Source organism: Pagrus major, chromosome 4 (genome assembly GCF_040436345.1).
Source record: "Pagrus major chromosome 4, Pma_NU_1.0".
In the NCBI taxonomy this organism is placed as follows: domain Eukaryota; kingdom Metazoa; phylum Chordata; class Actinopteri; order Spariformes; family Sparidae; genus Pagrus; species Pagrus major.
In genome coordinates this window covers 21,298,192-21,320,489 of record NC_133218.1, presented here as the reverse complement: position 1 = coordinate 21,320,489, position 22,298 = coordinate 21,298,192, and the positions used below count along the sequence as shown (strand labels likewise).

Sequence of the window (22,298 nt, the reverse complement as noted above, 5' to 3'; positions counted from 1 at the left end):
TTTTCTGCTACTATACCAGGGTGTTGACGGGGCTTTATGAAAGAATTTCTGTTAAAAACATTCAAAGATTGACTAAAATTATCAATAGAATTATGAATCAATAGTTATTTTGACATTATGATGAATATGTATTGTGTTGCAGAGATATCTACTGAAGTTAGCATGCTAATCAGCAAGCCCAGGCCTGGTTCGGTCCAAAGCTTCTACGCAAGCAGCGTTAAGAGTGACACTCCCCTGGTCCCCGAGCTCCCAGTCTGAACCGCTAGCTGCATGGCTAACTGAGCAAACTAGCTAAGGGCTAGCTACAGTAAAAAGCAGTTAGTGGTAAATCTGGTTATATGCTACCAACTATTTATTTTGAGTATCAATTTGGCAGGTGGCCAATTCTTAGATATTGTGCCTTTAAACTGAAATTTTATTTAAATACCATTAACTAATTTATATACAGTAAAAATACTCAGAAAATGTACTACAGTTTGAACTTAAAAGGGTGGTTAAGTAGTTTTATTTCTTTTTAAATATACAGTTTCTTCTAATTTTACCGTTTCATGACAAGTGAAGTTAGTTATTTAGTTATTTCCTGCAATAAAACACATGGTAACTGTTCCCTGATGCACAGAGAAATATATCTGCCACACACAGTCTGTCAACAGTTAAAACAAAGCATGCAGGCTAATGCTAGAGTGACTTAAATAATTAACTACTACATCTGCTGTGGGAATAAAAAATACTGTTTGTTGCTTTTACACAAATAAAACAACAACAAAAAATGTCGAGCTAACATGTCAGCTGTTCAAAGGAAAAGACTGACTGCAGCATTCCCACCTGTAGATTTCTTTAAGTCATTTTCCTCAGAAGAACTCGTCATTGAGTCACATCCAACGAATGCACAGCACTGGTAGGCGTACGGGACCGAGATGGACCTACAAACAAACAACAATCATTTAAAACGGCTGTGAACACATCCTGCTGAGGTTCTGTGTTAATAATAATACAGATGGTCCAGATTCTTAATGCCGTACTGGGAGAAGTATAAATAATGTGTTTGTCTGCAAATATTTGGCCCTAATATTTGGATGTTTCCATAGTGTCCACAATTGTAGAGAAAACAGATTCAGCTGGATTTCTCATTAAACGGAGGAGAAGAGGTGGAGTTTGTTTCTGTTTTTCTGTCACACACATGAAATCACAGCAGACGGAGAATGACATGTACACTTTGAGTTCTCTACAGGATTGGTCAGGTTTATTAATAATACTGCTTGGTTTGAGGTTATGCAACACGGCTTCTCCATTTTGGACTGCTTGACCTCTTTGGGAAACAGCAAGTGTGTTTTTGATGCAAGAACCTGCACACTTAGACATTGTTATGATCAAGAGAAACTTCCCTGTCAAGTATCTCCCTGTGATGAATACAGTTATGTATGTAAAACATATAAGACATTTAGGGCTAGTAAAGACTTTTAATGAAAAATCTGAAAGATTAGATGTTTTCCTACCTTTTCTCACTACACAGTGAAAATAAGAAGGTGTAGAAAATAAGCCCACTAAGTGGCTAAAAGTTATGAAACCTGCTTAGTGAGTACACCAGTACCAGAGACAACCTTTTTCAGAGAAGCCTGAATTCCTCAACAACACAGAGGCTTGATGTTGCTATGCAGACCCTCCTCAATATTTCTCAATTTTAAACAGCCATAAAATCAAGCTTTATAAATTGGCCATATCTGTAACGTGATCTTTCATTTTGAAATTAATTCATTAGAAATGTTGTACAATCAAGTAAGCAGTTCAATCACAGATTTTAGATTTATTCGAACTGTGTAGCTAACCCATGTACATTTTCTACCCTTCACAACCTTGTAAGAAATTGAAATTCCTTTAATTCAATATTTTTACTTAATTTTTATATTACCTTCCAACAAATCACAAGAATAATGTGCTAAATATTTCTTGTCAAGAATTTTTGGCGCATTTTGTGCCCACATTAGAAAGTAACAGTGCGGAGCTGACTAAAAAGGGAGGGAAGAAAGAGCTGGGGGAACTCGATTCCGGCTGGAATCGAACCTGGGACGCTGCACTTGCCAGCGTCCACAAAACCAACCACTGTTAAATGTTTCTACCTTCTCTCCTCAACAGATGTTCTTTCCCACCTGAGTTTGGGCAGATTTTTTGCAGTCAGCACATTTTTCATCTGCGGGTTCCCTGAGAGCTTCAACTGACTGAGCGCGCTTAGTCCAGTCGTTGGAATCACAGTCAGAGAGTTCATACTCAGATCTCTGCAAACGATCATCACACACAAGCAATTCAATTCAGTACAACTCAAACAGTCAAACCAAACAATTACATGTAACTGGAGTTCTGTACTCATTATCATGACAGGTGGTACAATCATACTCACAGGTTGGTGAGTGCGGTGAGGGTGAGGAAAGCATCTCTGTGGATGACTCGGATTTCATTTCTACTTAAGTCTCTGTGGAAAGTCATAACAAAATGTCCTCACAATACAGACAATAAACATTTGTTTTTACTGCATCCAGTGTGTGTGACTGAGTGTGTGTGACTGAGTGTGTGTGACTGAGTGTGTGTGACTAATACCCAATGGGAATGTGTTGACTCTGCATTTAAACCCGAGTCAATTGACTCTGCAGTAGACCCGGGTTTTTGTCTCCTCGGCTCGGCTTGGTTATAAAAGTAAGACCCGGGTGAACACGCTAAATTCCGCCGCACGAAGTGATGATGCGTTATCAGGAAGGAATTTGGGATCCAAGTACGTTTTATTACCGGATTGGAGGCATAGCCTTGTTCATTCCTATGAAAGCTGCTCAGTGGTGTTGAAGCCAAAAAAGCTTGACTTCCCAGTTATGAAAATACCTGGATCTCCGCCCGAGCAGGCTAACTTCTGGTTTAGCGCCCGGCTTACTTGAAGGGGATAAAATAAGTTAATCATGCGATCTTCCTGACTTTCCAAATGTTGTTGGACCGAATGGCTCAAATTGTGATACTGAAACGAGTCATTTCGCAGGGGTTGTGACACTCAAAAGATTTTATCTACCATTTTACAGATGCATCTTTCACAATGGGTCTATTTTTCTTTTCTCTTCTGTTACAACCATTTCTGGCACATTCGTGACGTCAAACAGTCAGTGACGTATAACGTAACGCTTCAGATAAAAATCACAGACAGGCTGCCTTGCCTGCAGGAAGTGGGAATGGGGCCCATATGCAATTTTTGGCAGGTGTACCTGCGTTTAAAAAAACCTGTGTAGACCCGCTAATTTTGGTGGAAAAGCGGTATGAGTGTGTGTGACTGATAGTGTGGGTGTAACTGAGTGGACTTACAGTAAACGGAGAGCAGAGAGACCTTGGAAAGTGTCCCTGTCAATTTGTTGAATATGGTTGTGCTGAAAGCTTCTGTAGATTGAAAACAAGAAATTACAGGTTATAAACAAGCAAATAATTATCTTTATTATTATTGTTGTTGTTACTTATATCATTATTAGCTCTGCCAGGGAGGTTCTATTTTCACTTGTGTCCATTACTTGGTTGGTTTGTCAGCAGCATTACACAAAAAATACTGAACGGATTTTCACAAAACTTGGATGGAGGATGGGTCTCAGCCCAGAATAGATCCGATTAACTTTTGGTGTGGCAGTGGTTGAACTGCTGGGGCTTGGCGGAGGTATGTGCTCTACTGAACGCCATTATTATATGTTGTTGTTACATTGTAAGCTCTTATTCTTAAGATAGGACCCATCTTTTAAGCTTCAACATCCTTATCTGAAATGATTCAAGTGGCTTCTACAAGTTCAACACTCACATCTCCTGCAGTCGGACACATCCCTGGAGGGCTGGTAACTCCTTGATCTCATTGTAGGACAGGTCTCTGACGGAGGAAAGTGAACAGCAACAATTAGATGGTGATGATATCAAATGAAGCCTCAGTGGTCAATACACAATTACCCTATAACTCAGCTTGTGCAGTCTTCTAAAATGCCAATTTTTAGCACAAAGGGGGCTCTAAATTCTGTCTGTAACAGTGTTAAAACCATAGACTGCCCATCAGGCTATACTGAAATACTTTTGGATCTTAACATTCTTAAATCTTAGGAAGGTGCTATTAAATTTACAAGATATGTGTTAAGTACCGCTGAAGATAAGGAAGAAAAGTCTCTTACAGTGTTCGAAGCAATTTGAGATCCTCACAAAGATCAGCGGGGATGGACGATATCTTGGTTCCTGACAGGGTCCTGGAAATTAAAAACTAAATCAGTCACTTCTGAGACACACAAAAACACAAGCAGGAACAGACGCTGCATCAAAGTTCACTCACAGACTCTCAAGGTTATTAGTCCACGTGAGGATGGGGAAGTCCTGCATCATGCTGGCCCCTCGCAACATCCTGAAACACACATGGTGACAAATAGAAAGATCTTAAACATCGAACCATTAGTTGGGTGAAACAAGGACCCTTTAAAACACACTTCCAATAGCTTTTGTGTCAGCAGGACTTACAGTGAATGCAGGTCAGAAAGGTTCTGGAAAGCAGAAGCGCCCACGAATGACAGGGGGTTGTCATAAAGATGTCTGGGCCGGCAGCAAGAGTGGGGGGGGGGGAAGAGAGTTCAAAGAGATTTACTTTGCAAAAATGGCACCATCTTCTGGACATTCAACTACTGAAGCCTCACTCTCGTATCAGCTAATACTGTATGTGTGCTTCTCAGAGAGCATACTGTACACAGTACAAATTTGAGTTATAAGTGTGCTACGTCTGTTTCTAAGTACTGTCTAGTAGTAAATCAGAGAGGGAGTTTGACCTTACATGGTTCGCAGCAGGGGGTTGTTATGGAAGGCCCCTTCAGGTATGGAAGCAATATCATTGCTGTGAAACCCGCTGCAGGAAGAAGGTCAAGGAAGAGAGGGCAGAAAGACACTTTGTTGAGTACTTAAGGTAGACAGATTCAAAACCACCATTCTTCAGATGGCCATTATAAAGTTGCAACTGGTAACTATAAACCTTTAAAGTTACTTAATAAATGGTTTATAAAGTATAAAGTTTTTGTTAACAATGAAATAACTGTTAGAAAACCTGAAATGATACAAAAGACGAAAACAGCTCAACCAAATCAAGCACAAACAAAAGATGTCAATTCTCAATGTCTGCTACAGAGAAAAAAGATCTGTCAATTGATTTAAAATAATTCTTCATTACATAATTAACATGTTCATCAGAAGAACTTTTTTTGGCTTTCAAAATAAAACTCACAAATGTTGAAAAGTGTTGCAAAAGATTTCAGCAAATGTATTTCTATTTAATCATCACATCCACTAGATATGTCAAATAAACAATAATTTAATAATATAATTGTTATTATAGCAAATAGATCCCTTTTAAACCTGTTGTGTCTGTATCAAGATTTTTATTTTAACAATTCACTGACACTCACGAAAATTGAGGGTAGGTTAAAATTGTTTTGCTACTTGGCATGTGTGCTCCAGTTATCTCTTATTTAGTTCATAAATACTTTGTCAGATATTTATCAGGTCCCTGACTTTAGTGTCAGTACAAACTATTTCCTTCACGGAGGAGAAACATTACAATATACTCACAGTTCTTTTAGTTTGGGCAGGGCCTCTATTGCTTTGGGAAAAACCATCAGGTTGTTGAAGTTAAGATCTCTAGAACAAGACAGAAAGACACAGGAAGTCAGCGCAGTATTTCTTGTATTTTGATGTGACAAATCCGTCCCTCTCAAGCACACTAATTAATCACACATTCAAACACAAAAGTAGACGATTAAGCATTACTAGAGGAGTGTTGAAGTATCTGGTTCTCTCTGTGACTGCTCTCAACACCAAATCACACATACTAAAAACTAGGAAGACAAAATAAATAACTTTCTAGCAGTGCTGCATGATTATTAGGATGATCAACATCCTGCTCATACAATACTAAAAATATATACATAATCCTAAAAACTGATCCTTGGTCAATTAGTTTATGGAATCAAGCCCACTTCAAAAAAAGACAAACAAAAAACATCCCGATACTCTAAAATACTAAAACTTATCTTTCAGTTGCATGCAGTTGAATATATAGTTGAATAGTCAAACACCAAAAGACGTTCAATTTTAAATGACATAAAACAGAGAAAATCAGCAAATCCACACATTTTTTCAGAACACAACAGAACAAAACCATTGGAAACACTGCAGAAAGGCTGTAACCCAGAACTGCATCACTGCATTTACGTATTCGTGGCAACGTGTCCCCTGTGCTGTGTTATTACGCAAGAAGTAAACACTGGGTCCGCCTGAGTACCAGCTGATACTTCATTCTTAATGCATCAGACTGAGATTTAAAACAAAAACAGGACAATATCAGGATATCCCTGGTCTCCTGTGAAGGTCTGTGTGTTGTACAGTAGCTGTTTGCCATTAGGTAAGGCTGTCACTAAAAGATTTTTCATGGCTGTGTGGCAGGAGGAAGTGAACAGTGGGAGGGCAGATATGATAAGCATCATGTACTTTGCTCTATTTATCCTAGAGCAATTAAAGGAGGAAGTGGACACAATGATGTCTGGAGGACTGGAGCAGGGGTGGGTGGGGGAGCTGTTAGCACACACAAACACCAGTGAACTCACACACGTCAATTACTGTATAACTGCGCACTTACAGAGTCTCCAGGTTCACCAGCCCAGCAAAGCAGTTGTCTCCTATCTCCTTAATTCTGTTGTTGTGAAGATGCCTGGAAAAGCAAACGCAGTTTTACAAACATCTGTGTGGTTTTCATTCCAAGACGGATATAAAATAATCTTTCACATTCATTCAGTCTTTTGTTAAATGTTCCACGAATCATTTTTAATGTCAGAGTGTGATTTTAGAATCAGGTGCCTGTACTCTATCTGTATATGCAGAAGGCTTTACCTCGCCTAATAGATTCAAGGTCTTTTCTTCCTGTTTATCCCTATGTGTTTATACTAACCCTGCAGCAATACCACTCAACGTGTGTGTGTGTCCGTGTGCGTCTGCTTGTGTGTGTTTGTGTGAATGTATAACAGAAGCATTAAAAAAAAGTATGTTTGGAACAATCCCCCAGATTCGTAATGCACCGAGTATTTGTACAAGTTCCTCTCATAGAAGGGTTTAGCATTTCCTGCCATGCATACAACAACAAGATAATCTTGATTTTACATTAATTCTCGGAGCCGAGCGACTTTTTCCAAGTGTCATTAACATTCAAATTCAAACCTCAATGGCACATTTCACTGCAAAAGTGCTTGCATGCAAAAACACAGCAGGGCATGAATAGCATCCCGTTTTGTTGACTGATTAACTGTAAGCTGTGGAAATAAATATGACAGCATGTTTGTGTTTGGAATCTGATTTGCAGTCGCTCGGAGGATACAGTGAGAGCTCGAGAGGAACACAAGGAGAGGTGCTTTGCATTGATTTGTGGTGACAGAAAAATGCAGAAGATATACGAACGACGAAATAGGAAATACAACTTCATTAATTTAGAGGGGAGCACTAGCAGCACAGCCATTTTACTAACTTGATGTAATCTACACAGCCAGATAGATAAGAGAAGAACCCTAAGAGAACCATAATTAGACAAATTTCCCCTCCAAAAAATCCCGAAACATTAACCAAAAGTAATGTCAAGCCACAAATTACACACATGGCTCAGAAACAAAAGAGACATCAAACTAATATCATCACACTGCAGAGAATTTGCATGTGTTGGCTTTCAACTTGAGAAATATCCTCACCTACATAATGCTGAGTGACTTTCAACTTTCACAGCAGCTACTCCCTCAGGTCATTTTAGTAAACATGTCAATGTTCTTCGTCAGTGTGTCTGGTTAATTAAGGCTTTTGAAAAAGTACACGAGCAGGTTGTTCCTGCTGAGTTCTTTAGTGTATAGGTGCATGCAAAGTTCTCCTGGCTGTCCTGGGAAAGTTCACTCTAAGGACTGTGAAACTGTTTGTTACTCCGTTACTGGAGCTTTTAAAAGAGATCTCACCAAATATAATGATTGATTAAATGCCCCGGCATGTAACTGTCTAAACAACCTTTAGATCCATCCACTGACTTATGGTTTCACAAAATGGCTAATTATCCATTTACAAACATTGTGCTTCCTTTTTTTAAGCTTTGTTTATTAATGATGTAAAATACCATACTGTAATCGATTCAGGTTCATATTGACAATCAATAAATTATTTTTAGTGCACCTATAAATACAGTGAAATTCAACGGATGCTTTGGTGCTTTTGGTCTTTTTTTTTTATCCACCCTTCACATTGTACGACAGGTTTGACGGGTCACAAACATTAGTGAACCAGATACAAACATTTGTTATTCAACATCACATTACATTTTTTCATTCCAAACCACAATTAGAACAGTAGCTTAAAATAACTCACAGCACAACTAGACTGGTGAGGTTGGCGAAGGCGTTGTCTGGTATGTACGAGATGCGGTTGAGCGCCAACGTCAGAGCCTGAAGGTTCGCCTGGTGTCTCAGGGAACCGATGGGGACCTCCGTCAGGTTGTTATCATCCAACCAGAGGTGACGCAGCTGCTGAAGGCCTTCAAAACTGTCGTCTGGAACTGTGGTAATATGGTTCGCATCCAGACGACTGCAGAACAAAGAAAACAAGGAAAACACATGGGTTCATTAAATCAATATGATATTGAGGCTTTTGACACGGTTATATATACCTCACAGCAAAGTAGAAACATTCATTCATTCATTCATTAAATTCAATGTATTTTAATTTCAGAACATTTTAACTCAAAATAGCAAATAGCTTGTACGTGCAAGCTTGCAGCTTCAATCTGACTTCAATCCATCTGGGAGATGAAGTCTATTTAGTTATTCTCAGTTGGCCTTTGGTCTCTACATCATTATTTACTAGTTACCAGTTGTATGCCTCCATACACAAGTCGAGCTGCTCTTCACCCATTGCACTGAATAATGATGAGTACATTTTTTACAGAAAATTATTATGACAGAGCTAAGTTAACCTTTGACCTTTTGATATAAAATGTCATCAATTCATCAAACATTTAATTAAAATGTCCTAATTATCATATGAATTGATAATGACTGAACACATTTTTGTGAGGACACAGCAACCTTTCACCACCAAATTCTAATCAGGTCATCCCAGAGTCTGTGCAAAATGTGTGTCCAAGTGAATATGTGTGCCAAATTTGAAGAAATTCCCTTGCATTCACAAGAATGGGACGGATAACCCGAAAAGATATCGCCAGCACAAAGGCATTATCACCAACGCTTTTACCGCACTTGGTGTTCTTCTTATTGCAATGGCTTGCACCTACTTTTGATGTATATTAACTGGACAACTCATGCTAACCTCATATTACCTCCCTGTATACCATCAAAAACAGGCACCATAAAATGGTTCCTCTCAGTGCAGAAGGGCAGATACCTCAAGATTCTGCTAACTCATCTTGTTCTTCAGTCATAACCAACACCTTGTGACTTTAAGCGAAGGTTTGAAAAGAGACAGGCTGGTAAAAATTACTTTTCTCTGTGGCTCCACTGTCCAGTACAATGTCTGCATTATTGTAACCACTGCAATATTCTAACTCACTCAGCTTCTTTTTTTACCCTCACTTCCCACAAATGCTGAGTTACCTGAGATCCTTCACTTTGGCCAACTATTCATTCTGCAACTGAACGACACACATCGCACTTATAACCACCACAAGGAGGATGCCACAAATCTTTATTTAGCTGCCATGGTAAATCTAATATATTAACCTGACATTTTCTAACTGCTGACTTCACAAAACTTACATAATAAAAGAGAGGAAGATTTAAGTTTAAATGCTGTGGATATTCTCCCCATTGACCCTTAGTTTGGCCAGTAGTTTGTTGGTGAAAAAACAAAAAAAAACCTCTATTGAAGCAGTATTATGAATGCACAAGTGTTCTTTTCACCATCACCACACTGCTATCCTCCCTCACTGAGTGTCTCGCCCTCCCTCAAAATTCCTCAAGTGTCTGGGCTGGAAGAAAAACAGTCTTGATTGACATTTAGCTCTCTAAGGTTTTATACAAACCTACTCCTGGCTCTGTCAAAGCATATTACTTCGGCTACAGACCTTAAAACCCTCACAGAGAAAAGACATCTGTTAAATAGAAGGAAGAAAGGCAGAAAAAAAAAGAAGAGGGGAAGGAAGGGACAAGGGGAGGGATATGGAGGGGTGATAATAGCTGAAAGCTGGATTTTCAGCACGTTTCTCCAGCTGGATCCATTCCTCCATTAGTCCCTGTCGAACTCAAAGGCGCGGTGGTAGAGGGAGGTGGCACAAATAGAGTCATGCACATGTTATGGTCTCAATGAAACTGACATTCAGTAGTCGCAGAAAAACAATGCTAAGGCTGAAGGAGAGTGGAGCGGGACATTGTGAGAGGGCTGACAGCTATATGGAAACAAGTTTTTGTAAAACCCACCAATCCAAATTTACAAAGAGAAAAGTTAGCCACAGTCCTGCTGACTATGACTGACCTACATTTACACAGGGCTACTGCTGGGCTTAGTGCATGACAAACACTGCAGCAGGAGTAAAGTGTGAATGGAACCACCCCTAAATGACATCAACAATGTCTTGAGTAAATAATAGAGATGTCAACTATTATTCTCAACTTGGACGAAGAGATATATCTTTACTCTCTTACATTGCCATGTTAGAGTTGTGTATTTAAAAGTTAAAACTGAAAATACTGTCAGTGATGACTGCAGTCACATATTAAACAGGGAAATTTAACTATATTGGTGAAAGTCCGCTACCTACCTAACTTTTGTCTGTACATTTGACAAACTGACAAATTGTGACACAATTTATTTTGGCGTTTCTGGTGTAAACTTTTATTTTAAATAACATTTGGCACATATTTTGCCAATTATAATCAGCAATTCATAATTATTAAATTCCCAATGAAGTTTACTGTTTCAGTGAACTGATGTCATTTTAGACAAGAAAGTATATTGTCAAACTGTATAATATCCTGCCTCAGTTTCATATCTTCGTTTGATAACCACATTTGAGGGATCACTGCAAAACACTGTGTGTTTACCTGCCGATATATCGATATTAGATTTTTTTATTCTTTAATATCAGCTTCAGCTCCAAAGAATGAGTATCAATTGGGCTCTACAGAAAAAAATAGGATTTAAAAGTGTCATATCCAAATCTAATATTCAGAAATTAAGCATTTTTTTAGAAGACTACAAGTGTACAGTCATGCTGGCAGCGCTGCAAGGTTGTACAGTGCACAGTGGAGCTTTGAGCTAAAAGCTAATGGTAGCAAACATCCTGAAGTTCATGTGGTATCATGTTTACCAAAACTTTCAACAACTAACAGAAAGAATCAGGACAATCAAAGCCCAAGTACTGATTTCAAGTCTACACAAATCTTTAGTGCATTCTGTCTGCTGTTCACACTGACAAATCAGTGGCCAGTGACCTCAAACTAAACTTCATTGTTGCCTATGGACCCATATTTGCATACATTTGTTTTGCAAATTTTAATTCCAAACGTTTAGATCTTTACATACATTAGTAGATAAACTGTCCTGCAGTTCTCCTTTTGCTGTTGTTTTATAATAATTTTTGTGACTTACGACCTAGACTAATGTTGTTGCTTTGGATAGTAGGCGGTGTAAATTCACTACAGTGTTTTCTCTGACAACAGCGCTTATGACTGCAGCAGACCTTCCTGTCCAGGAATTCAGGACAAAATAGCTTTTCTTACTAACTGTAACGTTTAGTGAAAACAGGGGCTATTCATAAAACTCAACAACAGGGCTGGCGTGACATACAACTTGAGACTGTAATTGTAGAGTGATATTTATGTGTAAACATCATGACTGCTTTTAACAGCACCAACACCACATTTTGATCATTTACACTTTCCATCAGAAATTAAGGCAGATATTTTTCAGTAAAAGACCAAGTTCAGGTTTCCCATGTTTGCAACCAGCTGAAACTAAACTGATCCAGTAACATATCCAACCAGTACGATGACACTGACAAATAATCATTACAATCTCTGCTGCATTGGCTGTGAGTGTTTCCCTAATATGGTAAAACAGCTGAAAGGTGCATTTGAAGTTCAAGAGCTCCTTGAGTAGATAATACTAATGTGTGTGTGTGGCAGATGACTTACAGAGACTGGAGAGATTGAAGGTTCTTCAGGGCGGCACTGGGCACAGTCTTCAGCTGATTATTCTGGAGCATCCTGAAGGTAAAAAGGCAAAATGATGACTTCAACTCGCAACACTTTTTCTTGCATCCTGGATACTGATTATTAGTAATCAAGGGAACAGACAACTGATAGATGGAATCAATATACATCTTCAATGAAAATAAAAATCATAGTGGCAAAATTTAGAAACAGTGATGTAACTACGTAACTAAGTAACTAAGTGCAATTTACTCATGTACTGTACTTTACTTGAGTGTTTCCATTTTCTGCAACTTGATACTTCCTCTCTACTACATTTATTTGATAACTTAACTTACTAGTTACTTTGCAGATTCAGATTAGTAAGTGTTGAAAGGCCATTACTGGTGACGTGTAACCAATCAGATATTGTTGTGGGTGGGACATTGAGTGACACCTCAGAGTGGTAACTGCATCAGAGCCAAAGTAGTGCAATTTTAAATAAATGTATTTTAACAATGTTTGCAATGGGAAACAAATATGCCTGGTTCACTAGGAGCATGTTAAATTATGTGTACTTAATTAGTTACATAGTTACAGTATTTGTGAGAACTGATCCAAATCTGATGGGTTTTTATTTCAGCAGCATGTAGTCAAAATAATTCCATTTGTTTGACTTGTGTGATTACAGCTAAAATTGTGAATAAATAACTTGATATGATAGTCAGAGTGTTTGTGTTTTCAGTCCTGTAACCAAGACCTCACCTGTAGATCAACAGGACTTTGAACTTTCGGCCCCGTGCAGAATCAACAGGGGAGCGGTCTGTGTGGCCCTCGATGTGTTCGAGTTTGTGCAAGCACACTAGGGTGTGCTGCTCGTTGTAAATTGTGCAGAACTAATTTTCAAAACAGGGCTTGTATGCAATGCTCTGTTTGGGTTTTTCACAGCCACAGATACAGTTTGGGCAACGGTGGAAGAGTGCATGATGTCTAGTCCAAGTGGACGTAAATTTTATGGCTGTGTTTAGTGTGGCAAAAGCTGACAGCACCACAATGTTACCACAAGCTGCAATATATCCTCTCTCCCACAGTGTGTGGAAAACTTCCCACTGTCACAGTAAGCATCTGTGTTGACAGTGGTGGTGGTTGCAGGGAGGGTGTATGCTTACAGGACTTTGAGCTGATGGAGTCCAGACAGGGCTTCAGGGTGGATGAATGATAGGTCATTCCCCGCAAGCCGCCTGTGGTGAGAGACAGTGAAAGAGAGAGAGAGAGAGAGAGAGAGAGAGAGAGAGAGAGCGCAAGAGATTTATATTTTCAAATGTTTATAAGTTACAAGATATTTCTGCACAAAAATATGAGCAAAATGTGACAACACAACAGAGTGTATTTCTATTTCTGAATAAAGCGATGCATAGTGTTGAGAATATCTTCACACCCAGCGCCTCAGGAGATTAGGTTCCAGCCCTGATGCTGAACATGGGGCCAAGGGTGTCAAAGACATGAGTCTGTGCCACGGCCTGTTGTCACTTCGTCTGTCACCCTCAAGAGATTAGAACTGTTCCTGGATATCCCCTCTTCAGATCCCTTTCCGAGCCCCTCAACCACTACTACACTCAGTGCTCCCTTTAGAGAGCACGAAAAACTAATTCAGCCTTGCCTTGCCTTACATCTATCACTGGGCAGCTGTTTCAGTCTCTGCATGAATTACTTGAGTCTGAGGGGACACCTCCCTTTCCTGTTAGGAACAGGAAGTGTATAGGAAATAGGGGTGTAAATAAGCATGGGACAGGCAGACTGGGACACACAGCCCAAGTATACTATCTGGCCTGAGAGATTAGCAACAGATTTATCACTCTGCAACATGAGTCAGGCCAGGCTGAATTCCCTGCAACAAGAGCAGCTGGGTGTGAGCCTGAGAATCAAGGCTGACTGTGTTAGAGGACCACAAACCCTTCATATACACTTCAAAACTGCTCTTTTGTGTGTATGCCAGAATTTTCCAAGAATTTTTGGAGCAAAACTGAGTCGACAGGTATGAATAGTTGAGTCCCGGGGCTGAAATAGTTGATGAATTACCTGCTCCATAGGTTTACTGTATGTCAGGTGTAGGTAAAGAGTGGTCCGTTAACCACATTTGGCCCTCCAACACACATATTAGGGCCCCCAGTGAAAGCTGCAGTTTTCCTTTTTATGTATATCATTAAAACATTTGCATAATCACAGATCTAATGTAGGTAACAATGGAAATTCAAGGCTTGTGGGAATCCTAATAAACATGACCTTGTTGCGACAAATATAGCTGATGATTTGCATCTCAAATACAAATAGGCAGCAGTCTAACAGACACATTTCTCAACATTGACTGTACTGTGTGTGAATAACCCATCAATTCCATTTAAAGTTACATTGTGCACAGAAAGCATACAACTGAGAAAATAATAATTTTTACCCAATAAGATTTACAATAACACAAGCTGCTGTTATTCTGTTCGTGCTGATTGGCAAATGGAGAAAAAATAACATGTGCTCCCAGGTATGACCCTTAAACAAGTTTAATTGAAAAAGGAAATAAAACACTTCACTAAATTCATTGAGGATATATGCTGCTGCATCTCCACATAGCCTGTAAATCTATGCTGGCACCCAGTAAACAATGCTGAAAAATAAATGGGCCCAACAAAACAAAACTCAAAAAAGGCGACAATGTCCACAAATTGGACTGCAGATGTTGAGTGCAGAATCCAAGATCAGAATTGAACCTCATCATGGCGAATCTGATCTTCACTGACCACGTGTCACATATGTGCCATAACTGGAAGTTATCCACCGTTATTAAAGTGTAACTCTCGCCAAAATGCAACCTAGGCTTTTTTTCTAACTCACGTTAGCAGTAGCAGTAGCCATCCAGCCAGTCGAGAAGAGTCGATCCCCGAGTGCAGCTTAACATGGAGCTTTCTCCTCCATGTTACGCCGCACTCGAGGATCGACGCATCTCGACTGGCAGGGCGGTGGTGAGCGGAGCAAGCTACTGCTAACGTGAGTTGTTCAAAAACCTTCTTTTGAGTAAACTCTGTGTACACAAACAATGTTCTCAATGCTCGTGTTCATGTGTAGAGACCCTGGTGATACTACGTGCAAAGTTTCATGTTGTGTCAAGTCTTCTTAGTGTTTTAAAAATAGCGATTTTGATTCTACCATACAGCTGCCCCTAGCACACAATTGAAAATGATTTTGACCCGAAAACGAAACTACGGTAAATCTTAAAAGTGGCTTTTTCATCGTTATTATGCTTTTACACGAAGGTTTGACTCGGGTACATTCACAAAAAAGCCTAAGTTGCATTTTGGCGAGAGTTTCACTTTAATGGCAGCGGTGTATCAGATGCAAGTTGCACAATCTTGTCTGCAGAGTGGAGGCATTTAAACTGAAACTTAAAGATCGTGCTGCCTCATGGGCTCTTTGTAGACTGGGCTAACGAGTTTCTAATTATCTGTATTTGCTAGTTATTCAGTCTCATAAATGTTCAGAAAGCAAAGTTTATTTGCAAATGTGCATGCAAAGAAAACAAAGTGCCAAACCGGTGTTTCACTTAAGAGATGAAAAATGGTGATAACTGAAAAGATCAGACCTGATGTGGAGTGATGAGGAATCTGTAACCTCCCACAAATTAATATTAAAAAAACATAAATGCCATGATCCATCATGTTTTCTACATTGTTTTTCACCATTCAACCTATGACTGGCACTCTTAATTATGTCAACTTGTTCTTCTTCTGCAATGGTTTAATGGCTCTAGACTGGTGAATTATTGCGTTGCTGTTTGATTAATTGCAGTCGACCAAAGCTGTCATATTTGGATGTGAATGCTCACCAACTTTATAAAAAGGCTGTCAATTCAAGTTGACCAGACTTTGAGACAACCCCAAAGAACAACTTCCAAAGTTGAATACCATGATTCACTACTCCACCAAATCAACCGATCAATGAGAATATTTTTGTCTCTGCTTGCAAGAGCTTTAACATTTAGTTTTTACTTCAAAGATCATATTGAAAATGACACAAAGCTTGTCTGGGGCTGTTGAGACTTCTTATTCATTTCCAGCAGAGAGCGACCACGATTGCTAATTCAACATGACTAACTACGCGATAACTTGCACAACCCTGAAGCTGCAGTGGCTGACACAAGCCGCTAACCACCAGATATAAACATGGTTTGACAAATCATTCAGTTATCCTTCAGGTTTCACAACATAAAAAGCTTCTCCTCCCCTTGCATCTTTCAGCAAATTCAGTACATGTCCCCCCGGGCTTCAACGAGGACAGAAGAATGTGCTAAATCTTGTTGAGGAAAGGCTAAATCCTCTCCTTGTGCAACACCACTCCCACAGGTCTACCTTTGTCAATAGCAAAATTCACAAAGTGCCCTGCAGTGATCCTAGACAGCAGGAAAGGCCTGCAAACATGATGTGATATGTTTACTGTCTAAAATATTTAGCTGTAACAATACTGGCAAAACCCAAACAAGCACCCCTCCCCCACAACATGCTCCCACATGTACAATACACACCTTTTTGCACCACTGTTGGTATAGGTAGCTGTGATGACAAGACTGTGACTTCATTTCCTATACTCATGTTGGCTAAGAAAATATTCATATTGTCGTGTGTCAACTCACTATTGCAGAGAAGAGAGAGCAAGAACGTACAGCCGTACCAGTGTATCGATACTGATACTTTTAAGTATAAGATAATTTTTTTAACATATGTGCTACAAATGAAAATATATGTTTTGGTAAAACACATGACACGTACAATAAAACTCCTGGGTAGAAAATAACAACTCTCAAGGAGCATTTGTGCAGGAAACAATCACCAAGCTGAATAATCTGTTACCTGCAGCGCTAACAGTGGTACACGCTAAAAATAATGCTGCGAGTAAACTAACTTTACAATCTGCAGTTTAAAAGATTCTAGGTTCATTTTGGATCAAATCAGCACCTACAGCCCTCTGTTTTATTTAAACAACAAATTAAGTGTTTTAACTTTGCTTTAGCTCTGATTTATGCCTGACTGGTTTCTCCATGGCAACAGGGAACAAGGCTTTTGGGTATAGACCGAATCACTGTGACGTGGTCATTGATTTGCATTGTGAAATTGGCAAACGTATTAATTTCTATCGTCATTTTCAACCATAACTGTAACATTTGAAGATGTAGTCAAACACAGTGGTCCGACCTATCTGAGGTTTCCATGGTGATTATTTTATGTACTGTGTTGCTTTGATAGAGTCCTCGTTATCTACCCAAAAGCGCATCTCTGGCTAACTGCTAGTTTGGGGCTAAACCTACGCTATCATTATCTTTAGTCTGTAGCCCAACAGGAAAATTAGTTCTCTAACCTAACATTAGTGAAAGTGTTGCTATTAATAATCCAACATGCATTTTAAGATGAACTAGATGTAGGCTAAACACTCTGAAATAACATCACTGAAAAAGACAATTACATTGCATGTCAGCTAATGTGTGATGCAGGGGTTCAAACATTCTAATTCAGTCAGAGTGGGGGAAAAAACACAGAACCACAAGCACCTCCCACTTCTTAACCTTATAATGATTATTATTACCCCTTATGTTCGTTATGGTGAACATAACACAACTCACAGGTGAATATATAAAAACACAACAGAGGAGTTTGGGATAGGGATGTCCCGATCCCGATTGCGGGATCGGGGCCGATATGGGCATTTTTTCACTGATCGGGATCAGCAATTTTGAACGTGGACCCAAGCCCGATTATTTTTACGTCAGCTGTCGTCAATGGAGCACAATTTGTGGCAGAATGCAGTCGTGCTCGTAACGTTAGTCTGGAGAACCTGTGGATAAAATGTCTGCAGTGTGGAAATATTTCAAATTAGAAAGCGAAAGCGAAAGCAGTCCAACGGCAACACGTAACATCTGCAATACGACCATTTCGCGAGCTGGTAACAAAAGAGCTGCATTTAATACTACAAGTTTGATACGGCACATAAACAAAAACATGAGTTCACTCAAGCAATACAGGCAAAGGCACCGAAGCAACAAACACTCGTGGATACTTTCAAAAGGAAAGAGAAATATCCTCGAGTCAGCGATATGGCCACAAATATTAAAGAGAAGGTCATTGAATTCATCGCTCTGGATAACCAGCCCACCTCTGTGGCAGAGGATCAGGGTTTAGTTACTGACTTTGTTTACTTGGTTGTTTTTGTTAAAAAAAAAAAAAACTAATGAAAACCAATGTTGCAATAGGATATGCAGAATAAGAAAGAGCCATATGAAAGTATTTACTTTATTTCAACAAAATAAAAAAAGCTATTAAGAACAGCTTGGATGCAGGTGATTTTTTTTCTTAATGCAGCTGTATTATCTAAGAAAATATTAGTTAGGGCTAAGTATCGGATTGGGACTTGGTATCGGCAGATACTAAATATTAAATGACTCAGATCGGGATCGGGGTAAAAAAAACCTGATCGGGACATCCCTAGTTTGGGAGGGTACGACTGTAGATGGCGTGGCTGTGTACAACATGGAGGACGTCTGTATTAACGTTATATGCTTACAAGAATATGTGATAAAGCACCAAGAAAACGCAAAAAACTCTTCAACTGACAGGAACATTATTAATCAAGACAAGCATTGCAGATGTAAAACAATACTAAAATGACGTCATATACTGATGTACTTAAATGTGGACACTGTTATATCACTGTTTGTTAAAGGATAAATTACACCAATGTGGATTTTACAGCATTTAGTTCGTCCGGATTTGCACAGATTAAAAATGTCAGGAAAGAAAAACAATCTTTCTTGATAGCGCACATTGATGCATTAACAAGAAAATTAGATTAAAAAAAACCCAGATAGATTTACAATAAATGTTTTTAATTTGTGAAGATTATGTAAAATATAGACACAGAAGACTGATCCAGGTGTTACTACCATAATTCACTGAGGATATATAGGGGCCTATCAGTCACAGGTTATTTTCAGGTATATAAACAAACTCCAAAGAAGACAGAGAATACCTGTCATCACGTTTGCTGAGCTTTGTGACGCCTTTGGCAAAAGAGAAAGAGAGCGGAGGAGATTGCGTGACTATGAAGGAGGGAATATTCATCTCCTTGTCTCCGCTCCTGCCCTGCTAGAGGATGGCCTGCTCTCTTTTCTCTCCCTGATCTCTTTCTCTGTCAACTCTTTCTCTCCCCGTCTCTGCCCTCAGGGCCTATGCTCTGGTACACTGACACTGCTGCAGCCCTACGGCGAAAAAGTCATCCACCAAAGTTCACTGAGACAAGCCTGCAGATTTGTTTCCAGAAAAGAAAAAGGTTAAACAAACATAAAAATGAAGTATGGGCCCATGTCAATCAAAAGACTTTCAAAAAACAGACATCCCAGCGCGAGTCCATCTATTATTTTGATCTAAGACAAGACAGAAGTAGCAAGCAAGACTGGGTGGGTTTTTTAGCTTTGTTGCCATGGAAACCATTGTTTTGCCCTCTTCCTTCCTGCCTTGCATTCCTCCACACAATGCGATGAAAAGTAAATTGCCTTTCGACAAAAGCACACTGGAGTGGTGTATGGAAAAGAAGCGGGTGACGACTCAAGCGGCTGAAAGACGCACGAGAGCTGAAAAAACATGCCCGAGAAAGGCCAAGTGGAGCTGGGACCGCTGGAGTGTGTTCACTCACTGGTCATTTTGTTTTCTCCGAGCTGCATGTTACCTGATATCAGGTAGACTGATTTTAATCTCTGACTCCCAGCAGCACAGAGCCAGACAGCGGACTATTTAAAGAGTGAAGAAATAACAAACACCCACTCAGATTAGATGTACGCCACTCAACAAAGCCCCAGAGCAGAGATGTGCTGTTGCCACCCTGATAATCCCTTAAAAGCAAAAATCCACACAGGATGTCACATGACTGTAGCTCCAATACAGCTTGTCTCACCTCACCTTTTTAATTGAGCTTTACTGCACCTTGTATAACTGCCCTTGTTCAGCTCATGAGCGGTGAGTGATTCGTTACCTCGCGTAATGCTTTGCTTATCTGCTTCCGCTGAGAAGAAGGGCATGTTGTGCACCGGTGCTGTGTGCTTTGCAGTACAAACTCAAATATCCAGGTGCGTATCATTAAGCCCGGCCCTCAAGTCAACATTGTAGAGAGTAAATACATCACTGACAAGGGAAAAAGAAGGCATGTACTCACAGTTCTTCCAGACAGGGGAAGTCCTTGAATACATATGCTGGAAGCTCAGTGATGTTATTCATGCTCAGGTCACTGTGGAGAACAAAATGTCAGTCAGAAACACAGTAAAATCATTCACTGAAACAGTTCAATTTTGTTAACCTTGCCTTCAGGCTCTTGATAGGCAGACTGGGTCACACATCATTTTCATTATTTATAATTTCATAAAAAACAATAGTAGTTTTCAAACTGTTTACAATTACAGCTCACTTTATTCACTTTCATTAGCTATTCATTCTCAAAGGCACTATATGATATGATGCCTGCTTGGCCCAATTTTGGCCTTTTTCTTATTTCATTTTGCTTGTCTTTGATTTAAATATTTGTTCAAATGCTTTTTTTTTTTAGAGTGCGACTGATATGCATTGGCCTGTCACAGATATATTGATATCTGCGTATATGTTGTCCATATAATGCAGAGAACATGCTTGGGATAGGTTATAGTTTTAAAATTCCTCTTAGTCTTCTATTTCAGTGCTCCGATGTCTTTTTGGCCAATAAAGTTTGTTGTTAAATTGTAAAATATCCTGCCTAATAATTGCAAAAAAATGTATATCGGTATTAGACAACCTGAGATTGAAAATCAACTATCTTTCTTAAAGATACAGTGTGAAATATGCAGTGGCATCTAGCAGAACAGACTTGGCAGAAATGGAATATAACATTCCTAAGTGTGTTTTATTTAGTGCATAATTACCCAAAAATAAGAGTAGTCATGTTATCATTACCTTAGAATGAGCCATTTATATCTACATTGAGTGCAGGTCCCCATCCATGAAGGTCGCCATGTTGCACAGTAAATTATTTCTACAGTAGCCGAGAATGGACCAACCTGGCACTACTGAGGGACTTTCGCGTTTCATGTGGCCAGTGGAAATGACCGGGTTGTAAGAAAGAAGAAGAAAAAAGCGAGTGGCTGCTGTTTCCTGCAAAACAATTGGTATTGTGAGGCGTTTGGAAACAACAATCTTATAAAGGATGGACAAGAAAAATCACAGGTTCGTGAATCGTTGCCGAAGAAACAAAAACCGGTTTAAGAATTAACAATGGAGCTGCCTTTTCTAGATGGAAATCTCTGATGATAGAGAAGTCTTTGCAGACTGACGCCAACGTGTCCTGCTTTCGGCTGGACAGGTAAGAGTAACGTTAAAGATTACAACCGACCATAATATATATTTTCCCCCTGCTGCTAATAGTACAAAATCTAGATAATGTACAATGTTTACTTGCGGTACATTAGTTTCAGTGAAAAGAAATGCCGCCACGTTTAACGTTAAATATTAGCACACTGTAGCCTCAGTTTGTGCCTCTCAGAGAGCTGGTGGTAACTTTGCTTTAGCAAGATTAATTTAGATTTATTCCTTGTCTGTTGCAGTAAGACAACACATGGAATAAATTCATTTGAATTAGTAGAAATACTCATCGCTGTCGAGTCCATATTTAGAAAATGAGTTTCCTGTCTGTGAGGGCCACCGTGGCTTCTGGAGCTTCTCTAACGTCTTCGGAAAGGGAGGGGTGAGCAAGGGAGTGTTGCAATCTAGAACCTCACTGCTAGATAACGCTAAATACTTGGTATATAACACACTGTACCTTTTGCTTCTTAAGAATTTGCCCACATTGCATAGCATTACTTTAATTGTCCAACTTAATGCACGCACACTTGCTTGCTTCGCCTTACTCCTTTGGTTTCTCTATCCCTGCAATGTTATCTACTGTCTTTGTCAGCAGTATGTTTTGATAAAATAAAATGTATAAAATGCTAAAATGGCAAACATACTTGGGCATACCTGGGTGGCCTGCCAAAGTCAGGTCTGT

At 39.4% G+C, this 22,298-nt stretch overlaps 1 protein-coding gene across 1 annotated transcript in view; it reads right to left on the bottom strand.

Annotated features, from left to right (window-relative positions):
* The window catches only part of lgr4 (leucine-rich repeat containing G protein-coupled receptor 4), a 40,570-nt gene that overhangs the window by 5,039 nt on the left and 13,233 nt on the right, over positions 1–22,298 (bottom strand). The window contains exons 2-16 of the mRNA XM_073463987.1: positions 20,445–20,516; positions 13,370–13,441; positions 12,204–12,275; positions 8,425–8,640; positions 6,671–6,742; positions 5,605–5,673; positions 4,817–4,888; positions 4,510–4,581; positions 4,328–4,396; positions 4,173–4,244; positions 3,815–3,880; positions 3,337–3,408; positions 2,396–2,467; positions 2,148–2,273; positions 826–923 (exon numbers count right to left, since the gene is read on the bottom strand). Of these exons, the coding sequence (XP_073320088.1) occupies positions 826–923; positions 2,148–2,273; positions 2,396–2,467; positions 3,337–3,408; positions 3,815–3,880; positions 4,173–4,244; positions 4,328–4,396; positions 4,510–4,581; positions 4,817–4,888; positions 5,605–5,673; positions 6,671–6,742; positions 8,425–8,640; positions 12,204–12,275; positions 13,370–13,441; positions 20,445–20,516 (1,292 nt within the window). The remainder of the gene's footprint in view (positions 1–825; positions 924–2,147; positions 2,274–2,395; positions 2,468–3,336; positions 3,409–3,814; positions 3,881–4,172; positions 4,245–4,327; positions 4,397–4,509; positions 4,582–4,816; positions 4,889–5,604; positions 5,674–6,670; positions 6,743–8,424; positions 8,641–12,203; positions 12,276–13,369; positions 13,442–20,444; positions 20,517–22,298) is intronic.